This window comes from Artemia franciscana, chromosome 5, assembly GCF_032884065.1.
Source record: "Artemia franciscana chromosome 5, ASM3288406v1, whole genome shotgun sequence".
Lineage (NCBI taxonomy): Eukaryota > Metazoa > Arthropoda > Branchiopoda > Anostraca > Artemiidae > Artemia > Artemia franciscana.
In genome coordinates, this window is record NC_088867.1 from 28463260 (window position 1) to 28477231 (window position 13972).

Here is a 13972-nt window from a genome sequence, read left to right on the forward strand (position 1 = left end):
GGATTTGAAATTCATTGTCAAATCTAAGACGATTAAATTATTTTCAAAAAGTACAATTTTAGGGTTGCATTCGAAATGAAAACATGAGGTATTTGACACCCTATGATTTTTAAAAGTCTAATTTATGGCTTTGCTTTCTAAATGAGAATTTTTATAGTATGTGTTAAGAAAAATGTCATAAATTCAATTTTGTAGAACAGATGCACTTTTGTCGTTGCGGTATAATCGCATCTGCATTTTTTTTCTTCGATCTAACAAAACTTGCAATGACTAATATACCGTTATGACTTTCATTGTGTCGTTCCTCAGTACTTTTCTTGAAGAATACATTCTTTTTCAGATATGAGGAAAGCATTGTCAAGGGATATTGAGAAACTTTCCATTATACCGCTAGCTCATCCAGTGAGACCGGAAGATGTTGACTAATATCTCAAACGCCTATGAAGTTTTATTTTTTTTTTAACCTGTGTTATTTAATGCATATTTGACCATTGACAAAGTATTAGTTAGTGTCCTTCTCTGTTACTTTTCTGGAAGGATTAACCTACAAAAATATTATATTGACAACGGGGCACTGTTTTTACATTTGGCATCCCAGTAACTTTTGTCCTGCCTAAATCCCTTACTCTTCCAGAAAAAATCCCAAGCTATGACTGGCTAAGATAATATTTTAACGTCTGAAAGTTTCCTAATTAAGTGATGTAGAAATGCACCTACTTGCACAACTGTCAAATTCTTTCTCGGCTTGATCAATTTGTACACTAGGTTAGTTCTATGTACAATACTCTGTGAAAAAAGTAGCCAAACAGGAATAATGGCTTCCACTATGTTCGATCTATTAAACTTGGCCTAGTCAGTTGTCATGACCTATAGTGTTGTTTAGTAAATTCCTCATAACTGCAAGTTCAAGCCTTTTTCTGACTTTTGTTTCTTAATATAGTATTCCCTAACCATAAAGAAGTATATTGAAAAATAATAAATAAATATTCAGGATATCGAATAATAAAAATTTGTCTTGAAGCCACTGTGCCTAAATCACACCGAAATGTGATCAGCACATTCTCTGTACTCAGACACAATTTCTAGCATACGTCATGTGTTCAAGACTTTTTGCGCTAAATCATTCATATGCTGAAATCTAAGCCAGTAAAACTTGTCATTGAGCTCTCTACATTTTTTTTTCACCACTAAATGAATTTACCCCTGAATTTAATTAAGGGTATAAATTCAATTTAGCTACTTTATTCCTCTATGAGTGTTACAGTTCCCCAGCCTTTTATATCACAAAATATTATTTTAAAGTATTCCTAAGAAGGTGTAATTTAGGAAGGGTAACTACCTTCCAGAAAGCTATGACATTGGTAGACTCCAGGATGAGAATTCGAAGGAAGATTTTCAGAAACAGTTGAATACTAAAGTGGTTAGTCTAAAATTTGACAATGTGGAAAATGGATGGAGTAATTTTAGGAAAGGAGTTTATGAAGTCGCCGATGCTGTCTTTGGGAAGAAAGTTAGAAACGGAGTTAGGAATATTAGTGATAATGATTTATGTTTAATAAGCAGGAGGGGCTTGTACAAGGATTATTTGAGCAATAGATCATGTAAAAACAATCGGAGTGTAAAGAAAGTGGAGAGCATTAATATATTAATTTCGGCATAAAAGTAAAATATTGTACTAGCATGTTAATAAATCGAAAGGGAATAGTCAATCTGGACTTGTCCCAGTAAAAGGTATGAATATGACTACAAATGGGGATAAAAAAATGAGTTAAAGAGAGATGGGCAGAACATTTTGGAAATGTGCTAAACCATTATAGAGTTGCAGGAAAAGATATAGTAAAGAATGAAAAAAAATTTACACTTTTAATGTGAGTGAAGATTTATTTTGTGAGAAAAAATTAGTCACAGTACTAAAAGGATTAAAAATAACAAAGCCCCAAGTGTTGATAGTGTGATATTTTTTTATTTTTTTTTTAATATAGTAGTTATGGAGTTACGGATAAATTACTGAAGATTTGTGAATGGAATTTCTGAAAAAAAGGGAAGTACCTAGCGATTTTTAGGAAAACTATAATTAAACTCCTCTACAAGAAAGGTGGTAAGAGTGAGTTTGGGAATTATAGAGGCATTATCCTGGTTTCTGTAGGTAGAAATTTACGTAGTAAGATGATAATTTTTTAACTTAGAGATGCTGTAGATAAAGTTTTAAGAGAAGAACAGAGGGGTTTTAGGAAGGCGAGCTAATATGAATGAATGATCTTTATTACCCGTAAAAGTATAAAAAACACAAACTACGGAGTATTATAAATAAATAAAAACAAAAATGATAAACAGCGAAGAAAAAAAAATTCTACCTAACAAAAGACAACATGGACTAATTAACCAGTATCAATATGGAAAAAGGGCTGCAGAAGGTCATAAACGTGAATAAAGTTGATAGTCACTCACTTAAGTTGATAGTCACCTGTAGTACTCACTTTTATTGACTATGGGCAAGCGTTTGATTCAGCTGATAGAAAAAATTTAACAAAAATCCTATGCTTGTATGAAATACCAGAAAAGCACATTAAAGTGATTGGTGCTATGTATGAGAATAGAATTGGTGCACTTAAGGTATCAAATGAGGTTAGTAGCTGGTTTTGTATTAAATCAGAAGCTAAGTAGGGTTGCGTCCTATCCCCATTTATATGGATCAGTTTGATGAATTTTTTTCTAAGGAGGACAGCAAAGGCAATTGGAGAACACGGAATCAATCGGGGAATTAAAACTCTCTTAGACTTGGATTATACTGATGATTTAAGCATCCTAGATGAAGTGTTAGCAAACTTAATGATTTTTGGAGGTTTTGAGAGTTCATGGCGTAAAATAGGCTTAAAAACTAATGTTAAGAAGACTAAGTCGCTAAGTATAGGAATAAGTGAAGGTTAGGAAGTGACGCTGAATAATCAGAAGATAGAACAAGTAGAAAACTGCACATACTTAGGTAGTATTATTAGTAAAGAAGTTGAGTGCAGTGGAGATTCCAAATATAGAATAGCCAAGGCCCAAGGTGTCTTTACAGTTAAAAATAGTTTGGAATAATAGGAAGGTAAGTTTGCCAACCAAGATTCGAATTTTGGACGATATTGTGGTGACAGTGGTCAAGTATGGTGCTGAAATGTGGGCGGTCAGAAAGACGGATGGGGATTTGTGGCGTTTTCCAGAGAAATTTCTTACCGGTCGTTTTGGGTACATGACTGACTGTATCTCAAACAGTAAGCTGTAAGAAAAATGTGGTTCAATCTCGCTTTCTAGGGCTACAGTGAGAGAAGTATTGAAATAGCTAGGCCATGTTTTGCGGATGAAGGATGAAAGATTGCTAAAGATGGTCCTTGTCAGTCATACGTCTTGGGCCAAAAGAAAAGCTGGTTGTTCCCGAATGGGATGGGAGGATGTTGCAAGGAAAGATTTAAGGCGAATGGGAACTATTTGAAAGGGTGTATAGAGAGAGGCTTTAAGTAGAATGGGATGGCGGAGGAGCGTGCGTAGCTTTTTTGACCTCAGGCGGCTTGGTGCTGCAGTGAGTTTTTAGCAGTAGAAGTAGCTAAAAAGAAAGTTTGTTATTATTTTTGTAGTTATTTATCTACTATTTTTGTTCCAAGACAACAGATGACATAAAATTATATAAATTTGTATTGCTAGAAGTGCAGAACGGGTCGCAATATAAGCCCCTCTTATATGTTATTAAATAATAGAAAAAAGAGTTTTTTTTTAACTGAAAGTAAGGAGCGACATTAAAACTTAACGCTAACGGAAATTACTCCGTATATGAAAGGGGCTGTTCCCTCCTCAACGCCCCGCTCTTTACGCTAAAGTTTGACTCTTTCTCTCAAATCTACTTTTTAGAACAGTAAAAAAACTTTAGCTTAAAGAGCGGGGCGTTGAGGAGGGAACAGCCTAAGTGAAGAAAAAGATGGCGTTGGGTAACGAAAAGATTGATCAGGTGGATAGTTTCACTTACCTTGGTAGTATTATAAGTAAAGACGGTGGGAGCAGTGAAGAAGTTAAAAGTAGAATAGCAAAGGCTCAGGGTGCTTTTTCACAGATTAAAAAGTTTGGAAAATGTTTTCCAGAGAAATTACCTACGGATTTTTTGGGTACCCGGCTGACTGAAAGTATTTCAAACAGTAGGCTGTACGAAAAATATGGTTCAATCCCGCTTTCTAGGGCTTTAATGAAAGGAATGTTGAGATGGCTTGGCCACGTTCTGCGGATGAAGGATGATAGATTGCCGAAGATTGTCCTTTTTGGCCAACCGTCTAGGGCTAAACGGAAAGCAGGTCGTCCTCGTCTGGAGTGGTGGGATGTCATAAATAAAGATTTAAAGGAAATGAGAACTTTCTGGGAGTGTGTAATGAGGGATATCTTGTATAGATTGGGTTGGAGGTGGATCATTTTGATGGACTTCGTCTTAAGGAGCACAGGAAAGGCAATTGGAGACCATGGAATCAAATGGGGAGGAAGAACGCTCCTGGACTTAGATTATGCTGATGATTTAAGCATATTAGATGAAAGTGTGAGCAAAATGAATGAATTTTTAGAGGTTTTACGAGTTCAGGGTGCTAAAATAGGCTTGAAAATTAATGTTAAGAAGACTAAGTCACTAAGGTTAGGAATAAGTGAAGATGAACAGGTGACCTTAGGTAACGAAAAGATTGATCAGGTTGGGAGCTTCAGTTACCTTGGTAGTATTATTAGTAAAGATGGTGGGAGCAGTGAAGATGTTAAAAGTAGAATAGCTAAAGCTCAGGGTGTTTTTTCACAGTTAAAAAAAGTTTGGAAGAATAGAAAGATAAGCCTACAAACCAAGATTAGAATATTGGAAGCTACAGTGATGACAGTGGTCAAATATGGCTCTGAAGCATGGACACTCCGAAAAGCAGATGAAAATTTACTAGATGTTTTCCAGAGAAATTGCCTACGGATTGTTCTGGGTACCCGGCTGACTGACCGTATTTCAAACAGTAGGTTGTACGAAAAGTGTGGTTCAATCCCGCTTTCTGGGGCTATAATGAAAGAAAGGTTGAGATGGCTAGGCCACGTTCTACGGATGAAGGATGACAGATTACCGAAGATTGTCCTTTTTGGCCAACCGTCTGGGGCTACACGGAAAGCAGGTCGTCCTTGTCTGGGTTGGGAGGATGTCATAAATAAGGATTTAAAGGAAATGGGAACTTCCTGGGAGGGTGTAAAGAGGGAGGCTTCAAATAGATTAGGTTGGAGGAGGAGCGTGCGTAGCTGTGTTGGCCTCAGGCGGCTTGGTGCTGCAGTGAGTTATTAGTAGTAGTAGTAGTAGTAATTGTGTGATGTTGCTTTGAACAACTTGCATAGCCTCCATTATTCTGCTAAAATGTTGACTTTTTAAAAGTGGCTGAAGGCTCAGTCTCTACCTCAAATCATACAATGATTTTGAATTATTTTATCAAAACTACACTAGTTAAACGCGAGCAAATCATTAAACAGGCTTTGCATGTTCATTTTTACCAACCTTCCTTTCTTCCTAGTAGGTTCAAATAGATGGCAATTGAAAAATTTACATTTAAAAAAGTATCAACGCGTCTCTGAAAAATATATAGAAAATGGGCGAGCATGGCAATACTGGTTTTATGCAAAGGCTTTCTTCTACAGTGGAAGATCATAAATGGAAGTTAGCCATGGCATTAGCGGCTGTTGTTGGTGTTGGCTCTGTCTACTATGTTTATAACAAAAACAACCAAAAGGATCCCTCAAGGTCAAGCAGAAAAACAAATGATGAAGGTTAGATTACAAATAAGCTTATTTTATTAGTTTTTACGTACACTACTAGACAAATGGATTTATAATGCATGTAGTAGTTGCTGAGCTACTTGAATACAACTTTCAGGAATGGGACCTGATACTAAACTTTGGTCTTTGAAGCACCTACCCTCTCCAAAGAGCAGTAATTTTTGATGAGATTTGATGAAAATTGGGGTATGAACTTCAGATGAAATTATAGATAATTACCTTAATTTGCACTTTGGAGCAAATTAAGATCTGTAGATCTGTTGAATGCTCCTGAGTTGAGTTGGTGATGTCTCATAGCAGGTATGAGCAGGACGGAATGTCCCACTCATACTTCCAGTCTTTTGTGGCCCACTCTTTATCCAGTGCCTTCTTGAATGCTTTGGGGGTGGGGGCTGAGGCTGTTGCTTCACACAGTTCATTCCAGGGGTTGACGACTCTGTTGGTGAAGAAACTTTTTCTGGCCCTGGTTCTGACTGACTGCTTGAACAGCTTCTTTGAGTGTCCCCTGGTGCACTGTGGGGGGCCTGGGTGGATGGGCAGGATCTTGGCATATGATGAGTTCAGCAATTTGCGGGTCATCATCATGTTGCTACAGTTGCACCTGTACACGAGGGTAGGGAGGTTGAGAGCCTGTAAACGATCTTGATAAGGTTTGTCTCCAAGGTTTGTGATGGCCTTGGTTGCTCTCCTCTGGACTCCCTCAATTAGCCTGACATCTCCTTTGTATGTTGGGAAGGCAGCGCACATGCCAAAATCCAAAGCGGGTCTGACTAGTGCCTTGTAAAGTTTCAGGAAAACTAGTGGGGATCTGCTGGTAACTGTTCTTTTGATCAGACCTAAGTTTGTGTTGGCCTGGGACACGCTCTTGATGGTGTTGGCATGGAACTTGAGAAGGCTGTCAACGATGACCCCAAGGTCACGTTCCTCTGTGCTGGTCTTGATGGGTGGATTGGAGTTGGAGGCATGTTCATGCATATGGTATTGGGCGCATGGGTTTGAGGATCCAAAGTGTAGTGTGCTGCACTTGCTTATATTGAATGATAAGAGCCATTTGTCTGCCCACAGCTGGATTTTCTGGACGTCTGTTTGCAGGGATTTTACATTCACTGCTCCAAATAGCTTTGAGTCGTCAGCATAGAGAGACCAAGTTGTTTTCCACCTCGCTGAATATATCATTGATGTAGATGTTGAACAGTGTAGGACCAAGAACAGTTCCCTGCAGTACTCCACTGATGACATCACAGGGCTCGGAAAAGACCTTTTCACTCCAGCACCAAATAGCCTGACTCTCTGGGTTCATCCTGACAGGAAGTCCATAAGCCAATCAACCAGGTTGGGGTGTAACTGGGCAGCAGTAAGCTTTTCTCTTAGCCTTTTGTGTGGGACTTTATCAAAGGCCTTAGCAAAGTCTAGTAAAACTAGGTCCACTGGCAATCCTTTGTCAAGCAAATCTGTAATGATGTCATATGTTTCCAGTAAATTTGTTTCAACTGACTTTCCTGGTTGAAACCCATGCTGATTAGGGGATAGGATATTGTTGACTTTCAGGTGTTCCAGTATTGTATCATTGACCACTCTTTCAAGGATTTTTGCGACTACTGATGTGAGACTTATAGGTCTGTAGTTTTCTGCTTTAAGTCTGCTGCCTTTTTTGAATATTGGGGTCACAAAAGCAGTTTTCCAATCAGATGGGACAGATTTGGCATTAATAGACTTTTGGAATAGGTCAGACAGTGGTCCTGCGATGATGGTTGCCAGTTCCTTCAGCAGTCTTGGGTGTAAGTGATCTGGTCCAGCCAATTTATTCGTGTCAAGATTTTGAAGCCGTTTGAGGATGTTGGAGGGGTCGATGCTGACTTGCTCCATTGTTGTGGGGGCTTCATAGCCCGGGCAGTTTGGCAGGGGGCCTTCCAGTTCACAGGTGAAAACTGAAGCAAAGTGCCTATTTAGTTCGTTTGCTACATCAGTTATGTTGGTTACAGTAGTGCTACAGGGTTTCACCAGTTTGGAGATAGTTTGACGGGAGTGGTTCTTGCTAGAGACATAATTCCAGAATTTTTTAGGATTTGTCTTACTTTCTTTGGCAAGATTGGACTCCAGATTTTCGTAGAGTTTTTTGATGAGGTTTCTCAGCTTGTTTCGTGTCTTGGTGAATTTTGTGTGTTGCTGCAGGTCTCCTGACTGCCTGAACTTTTTCCATGACCTCTTTTTCCTGTTTATTTCTCTTTTGATGTCTTTTGTCATGTAGGGGAGGGATCTAGGTTTTGGTTTGAAACTGGTCTTTGTGTGGGCATCCTGAGCTTTCAGCAAAACACCCTTGAATTTGGTCCATTGTTCGTCAACTGTGCCACTTAGTACATTCGGCCAGTCTGTAGTGGATAATTCATTTCGAATAGCAATGTAGTCGACAAACACTTTTTTGACTAGCTTGTTCTTAAGTACCTTCACTTTCAGCATGAGCTCTATAGTTAGGTGATCGCTTTTACCAAGGGGTATAAGAGAATGTGATGGAGTTTAAAGAATCCAGACACCAGGAATGAGTTCAAAGCCTAGACTAAATTATGCTCTGAGAAGGTGGTTTCAAGCTACTATATTTTTTCCTTTCATATTTTGAGTACTTAGAAATCTACAGAGAAGACAGGAATAGTTTTTGTGTGCTTCAATTTATTTTATTTTGCTTGGTAAAATATGAACATGGCCAACCAGTTTATCCACCTTTCCATGCTCTTTCCAAATGTTTTGGCCAAATTTTGTCATCAAAAATGGCTTGTAGACCCTAGCCCTGCTATTAAGTTAGATATATGATCCTAGGCAGTAAAACTGTAGTTTGGCCACTTTTCACTAGCCTATCTTAGAAAGACATTAGGTTAGAAAAATGAAACTTTCAGCAATGAATCCAGGGCAAAAAAAATACTCTGAGAAGGTATTTTCAAGCTTCTATGTTAATCTTTTCTGATTTCTAAGCCTACTTGACAGGTCTCTACCTATTGAAATTTTGAAAAAACTACATTTTACTTTAATCTTCTGCTATCATTTTGTTTTTCTTTGGCTTTAGTTCTGGATATACAATTCCTGTTATTTGAGTAGAATTTTAAGCCATATCAATGTTTTTTTTTTCAAAATGTAGGAGATGTATTTGTCCTGAAAGTTTCATTTTCCTAACTTAACTGCTTTCAAAGATAGTGAAAAATAGCTAAACAAGAATTTTACTATCCTAAGCTACATAAAGTTTGTTGATTTTGTAGGTTTGCATTATTTTGAGGCTATGCTAGGTTAAAAATTAGTTCACAGTGCCAAATAAAGCCTAGCCAGTTTAAAACAAGAAGATCTAAGCCCATCTTAGTTATAAAAAAAAGGGTTTTAAAGAAAATTTTTGCTTAAGAATAATAATCTTTTGCTAAATTTTTAAAACACTATTCCAAGGATTTGAATAGGGTAAGACCCCAGTACTCAGCCAGTATCTAATCTTTGCCAGATACTATTATTAAAAATTATGTGTCATAAACATAGACACCAGGCTTCTAATCTCAATGTGTATTGGGCTGAATAGTTGTGATTGGCTGATGATTAGGACTAGACCAGTTGGAATCAGCTGACTGTAATCTTGGAAAACATCTGGTCTTTCAAAGTTTGAATTTGGACAAAAATTGGCTCTTAACTCTAGTTTATATAAATACAAGAAAAATTAAGCAAGAGAAAATGGGTTTTAATTTTGACAAAGAAGTTAACAAAAAATAAAAACAAAACTACACTTTAACTAAAAATATTCAAAATATTTTGGGCCCACATCTGGGAGCCTTTCTCAACAGAAAAAAAAAACACAAAAAAGAAAAAAAAAATTTTTTTTAAACATAACACACACAAAAAAAATAAACAATAAATAAATAAGAACAACTCACATTATAAACAAAGCTCCCAGCACAGCACTGATGATAATAACTTGAGAAAAAACCAAAGCAAACATTTATAAGTGAAACCATGGATCTCTCTTCTCTACACAATCACTGCATAAATGAGAATCTATTAAAAGTGAAGACTATATTTAATTGAAAAAAACAAAAAAAAGGTCACTAAACCCCAGGTCCATCACCCCTAAAGAAGTCTTACAGGTTAATGAACAAATTCATGAATTATAAATTGATGGATTTTTTTTATTTGCTAATTTAACTACAGTCCATTGACTTTTCACAGCATTGATCTCATTCCGACTTTTGTTTCACTTATCACTTGTTTCAGGACAATTATATAAATTGCTACTTGTTGAAGTTTTTACCTTGTCTTTAATTAAAGACCATTTATAAACTCAATTTATAATAGTTTAATTAAAGACCAGGTAAGATATGTCAATGAGTAGTGATTTACATAATTGCTCTGAAACAAGTGATAACCTTGCAAACAAATTCAGAATGAGGTCAATGCTGTGAAAAGTCAACAGACTGCAGCTAAACTAGTAAACAAAAAAAAAATCCATTCAATTTATAATTCATGAATTTGTTAATTAACCTGTAAGACATCTTTGCAATTTATCTTGTTGACAGTGGACACTACATAAGCAGCAATCTCTTCATTGCAGGCAGGAACTTCTTGGGGCTAAAAAATAACAAACTGAGGCAGCTGTCTGTTTTCTTTGGCACAGCAAGTGAACATCTTTGCAATGTCCAGCAAGTTGTCCCTGCCCTTTACATGTTTAGTTACATGTTCTCCTAAGTCTGACTTGCAATAGATAATTTCCTTTGCTTCTAAAATTGCTTCATAGGTGAAAAACTCTTGTCTTTGCCTTGTAAAAACATTTGTTTTCACAACTGCTATCATAGCTCTTGAGATAAAGTTCAGTACTGCATTCCACACTAGGTTATCACCCATCACAAACCAGTTTTACATCAGAAAAATTAAGTGCAACTTCTCTTGTTGAGAGCCAATGCTAGCATAATGTTATATGTGTCTACTGATCTACTGACCTAGTTTCTGGACATTTATTTATAGTGTGCCAAGCCATTTTAGTATAGGCCCACCCCACTTGGCAAGTAGAAGAGGGGCAGTTCCCTGGTGCAAGTGCCATTGTACCTGCTGGGATATTCTTCCTTAAACTGCAGAGATTAGGTGGAATGGGGACTGATGCTTCTCTTGTTTGTTCGGGTACATCCTATATGCAAGTGGAATGAAATGAATCCAAGCACTACAGTGCAATGCATGTATTGTCTAACCCGGAAATTTTTGCAATAATCAGTTAAACAAACTGATTATACATAGGATTTGGTGGTGCGTGCTCAGAAGTTCTTTATTGACCAATTTTTGTTCAATGATTTAAAAAAGGACAGTCACTCTACAATCAGTGCCAATATTTTGCTGGATGATATGTATGAGTGGCTTATAAAAGCTAAAACATAAAAAGTGTTGCAAGTAATTTAACACTAGGCTATTCTAAACTGGAACAAAAGAACATAAAAATGGATAGAGAATGAATTAAAGGGTATCTTTTAGGGTAAGGAGCAGAAGTCATTAGATATTATTAATATTTTTGATTAAGGGTGATATAATGCTATTGTTGTTCTTTTTTCTGAGTATGATCATTACATGCTAATATCTGGTTTTCTGAGCATAAGGTAATGTCTACTTGGGCACTCTTTTGCTCCAACCCTTCATGCCAAAATCATTTTTAGGCCACGAAGGTATGGAGGTATTTGTTTTTATGGAGGTGTGCCATTCCTAAAGACTGAAATGCTGTTGTAGGGTGTTACTATTTTTAAAGGTAGTAATATTTGCCAGCAAAGGCAACCATATGAAAGACAGATGTGCTACCTTAAAAATAGCCTTTGTGTGTTTACTTTGTTTTTTGGGATAATTTAATAATTTGGGTACAATTAATGTTGTCATTGGTAAGCTATAAAATCCAGCTATCACATGTAACTTGAAATTGTGCATTGAGCAATTTCTCTGAAGATTTATTTATTGCAGAATCTTTCTTAATGCATTTAATGTCATTTTTGAATCATTCAACAATCTGACCAAAAGTTGTTTATAACCAACTTTCACTCCAAACTATACATTTTATGGCAGCATTTTATGATGAGGCTAGATTGTCTGTGTATTTTGACGATTTTCAGTCACAAGCTGAGTTTGATTAATATCCTTTCAGGTGCAGGCACAAGCATAGAAGTGGATACAAGCTCATCTTTTTCTGTGGAAAATGTAAGTTAATCTATGTTTACCTTAAAGTACTAGAGTAAAAAATGATAATAATAATAATGCTTGTTTGAACAATTTGGAGGTTTGAAGGAATAAAATGGAGCATTTTTTCTACCAGAAAAAAAAACCTTCGTCTGTATTACAATTTGTAGGTATACCATATCCACTAATTGAGTATAGGTGAATTTAATTCCAGAACATGATTATCTAAAATATTTTCAATATTAATAAAGAGAAGCTGAAATATGTCTGTAATTGAATCTAAAGAAGTCTACTCAATACTTGCTCAACTGCTTGTTGAATTGCCCTACTTTAAGACAAGATCTTTCTTCAAGATGGTACATCAGCTAAAGAAATATAAATATTAAACACTGCTAAATTAAAAATGCAAATATTAAACACTGCTAAATGACATCATATTACCCAACATAATTGGGTCAATCGATATTGGCAATCTATTTTATTTTAAATAGTCTAAATATACAACTCTTTAAAACAGGCATTAATCCAATAATAACACATTCTGTAGGGTAGTATAAATACATATGGAAACAATATTGACTGCTTTTGGTAAAGCAATGCTTCAATTTATATCTTTGAGCTCAAGCTCTTGATGTGAGGATGGGTGCAGACAGTAATTTTAGAAAAATTTGATTCAGGTATTATATAAGAAAGGTGATGAAAATAACTTAGGTAATTATAGAGGCGTTAGCTCCATTTTAGTTGTTTGCAGATTGTTTAGCCTAGTGATACTTTATTACACTATGGAATGCTGTGGTTAAAGTCTTAAGAGAAGTATAGTTTGGTCTTAGGAAAGAGAGATGATGTGTTGAGCATGTTTTTATGCTTAGACTAGTGATTGAGTACCCTATAAAGTATCAAACCCCTTTAGCCCTGATTAGATTACTCTTCGGTTTACACCTTGGTAGGAATTTAAATCCAAAGAAGCGTCTCAATTTGGGAGTGGGGGCAATCATCCGATTTTGGAGTATCCTTCATTTTTGATTTTCATAAGACAAATTGCCCCCTCCCTGCCTATCCCAGAATTTGGAAATATATTTTATCCTAAAAACACAACAAAAGCTGTGGGAGAACGCGGTATCACCTGGGAAGTTAAATCATCCCAGGATTTAGACTGTGCAGATGATCTAGGTATCCTAGTTAAAAGTGTTTCTGAAATAAATGTATTTTTGGAAGTATTGAGAATCCAGGGTACAGGAATAGGTTTGAAAATTAATGAGAAAAAGATCAAATTGCTGAGATGACCAATAGATGGGTGTGCTGTGAGGCAATGAGGAAACTGACCAGACAGATAGCTTTCTTCACTTTGATGATGTTATTTCAGAATAAGCTGCTGTGAAGACATAAAAAATAGAATAGATAAGGTCTGAGATAACTTTTTAATAAATAAGTTTGAAATAAGACACAATTGGGATAGTGACAGTGTTGGCTCAGAATAGTTCTGAAGCTGGGGTTCTTTGAAAGCTAAAGAAAACCAGCTAGCTGTTTTATAGAGAAATTTTCAAAGGATAGCTTGAGGCACCCTTTTGAACATTTTTATATCAAACATGAAGGTCTACAAAAATATGGCTCAATCCTGCTGTCTTATTCTGTAATAATCGAAAGATCTTCTTGGTTAGGACACGTGTTATAGGTGGAGAATGGTGGACTAACTGAAGTTTACTTTTCATAATCAGAGTCAAACAGATGTTGTCAGTTGGGTTAGGATAAGGCTATAAATATAGAACTAGCAGAAAGAACGTATTCCATGGAAGGATTAAAGAGTGAAGCTCTTGGTACAATGGGGTGGGACAAGAGTCGGTTTATTTGTGGTGGTGTCAAGTGTCTTCGTGCGTTGGCAAGTTGCCAGTAGAAATAGTTTGGGGTATTATAGTTACAGATACAGCTAAAGTTCTACTGTATATTCCTAGTGTTTTCCTGTTGAAGATAGACTGGTCAATTAAACTAAATAATGTTACAA

At 36.4% G+C, this 13972-nt stretch overlaps 2 protein-coding genes across 2 annotated transcripts in view; both read left to right on the forward strand.

Moving 5' to 3' along the window:
- Positions 1-505, forward strand: part of LOC136027219 (N-alpha-acetyltransferase 20-like) — a 38350-nt gene extending 37845 nt beyond the window's left edge. The window contains exon 7 of the mRNA XM_065704255.1: positions 341-505. Coding sequence (XP_065560327.1) covers positions 341-426 — 86 coding nt within the window. The 3' untranslated portion in view covers positions 427-505. The remainder of the gene's footprint in view (positions 1-340) is intronic.
- A 5043-nt stretch (positions 506-5548) lies between these two features.
- The window catches only part of LOC136027222 (mitochondrial import receptor subunit TOM70-like), a 39299-nt gene continuing 30875 nt past the window's right edge, over positions 5549-13972 (forward strand). The window contains exons 1-2 of the mRNA XM_065704267.1: positions 5549-5796; positions 11942-11994. Of these exons, the coding sequence (XP_065560339.1) occupies positions 5619-5796; positions 11942-11994 (231 nt within the window). The 5' untranslated portion in view covers positions 5549-5618. The remainder of the gene's footprint in view (positions 5797-11941; positions 11995-13972) is intronic.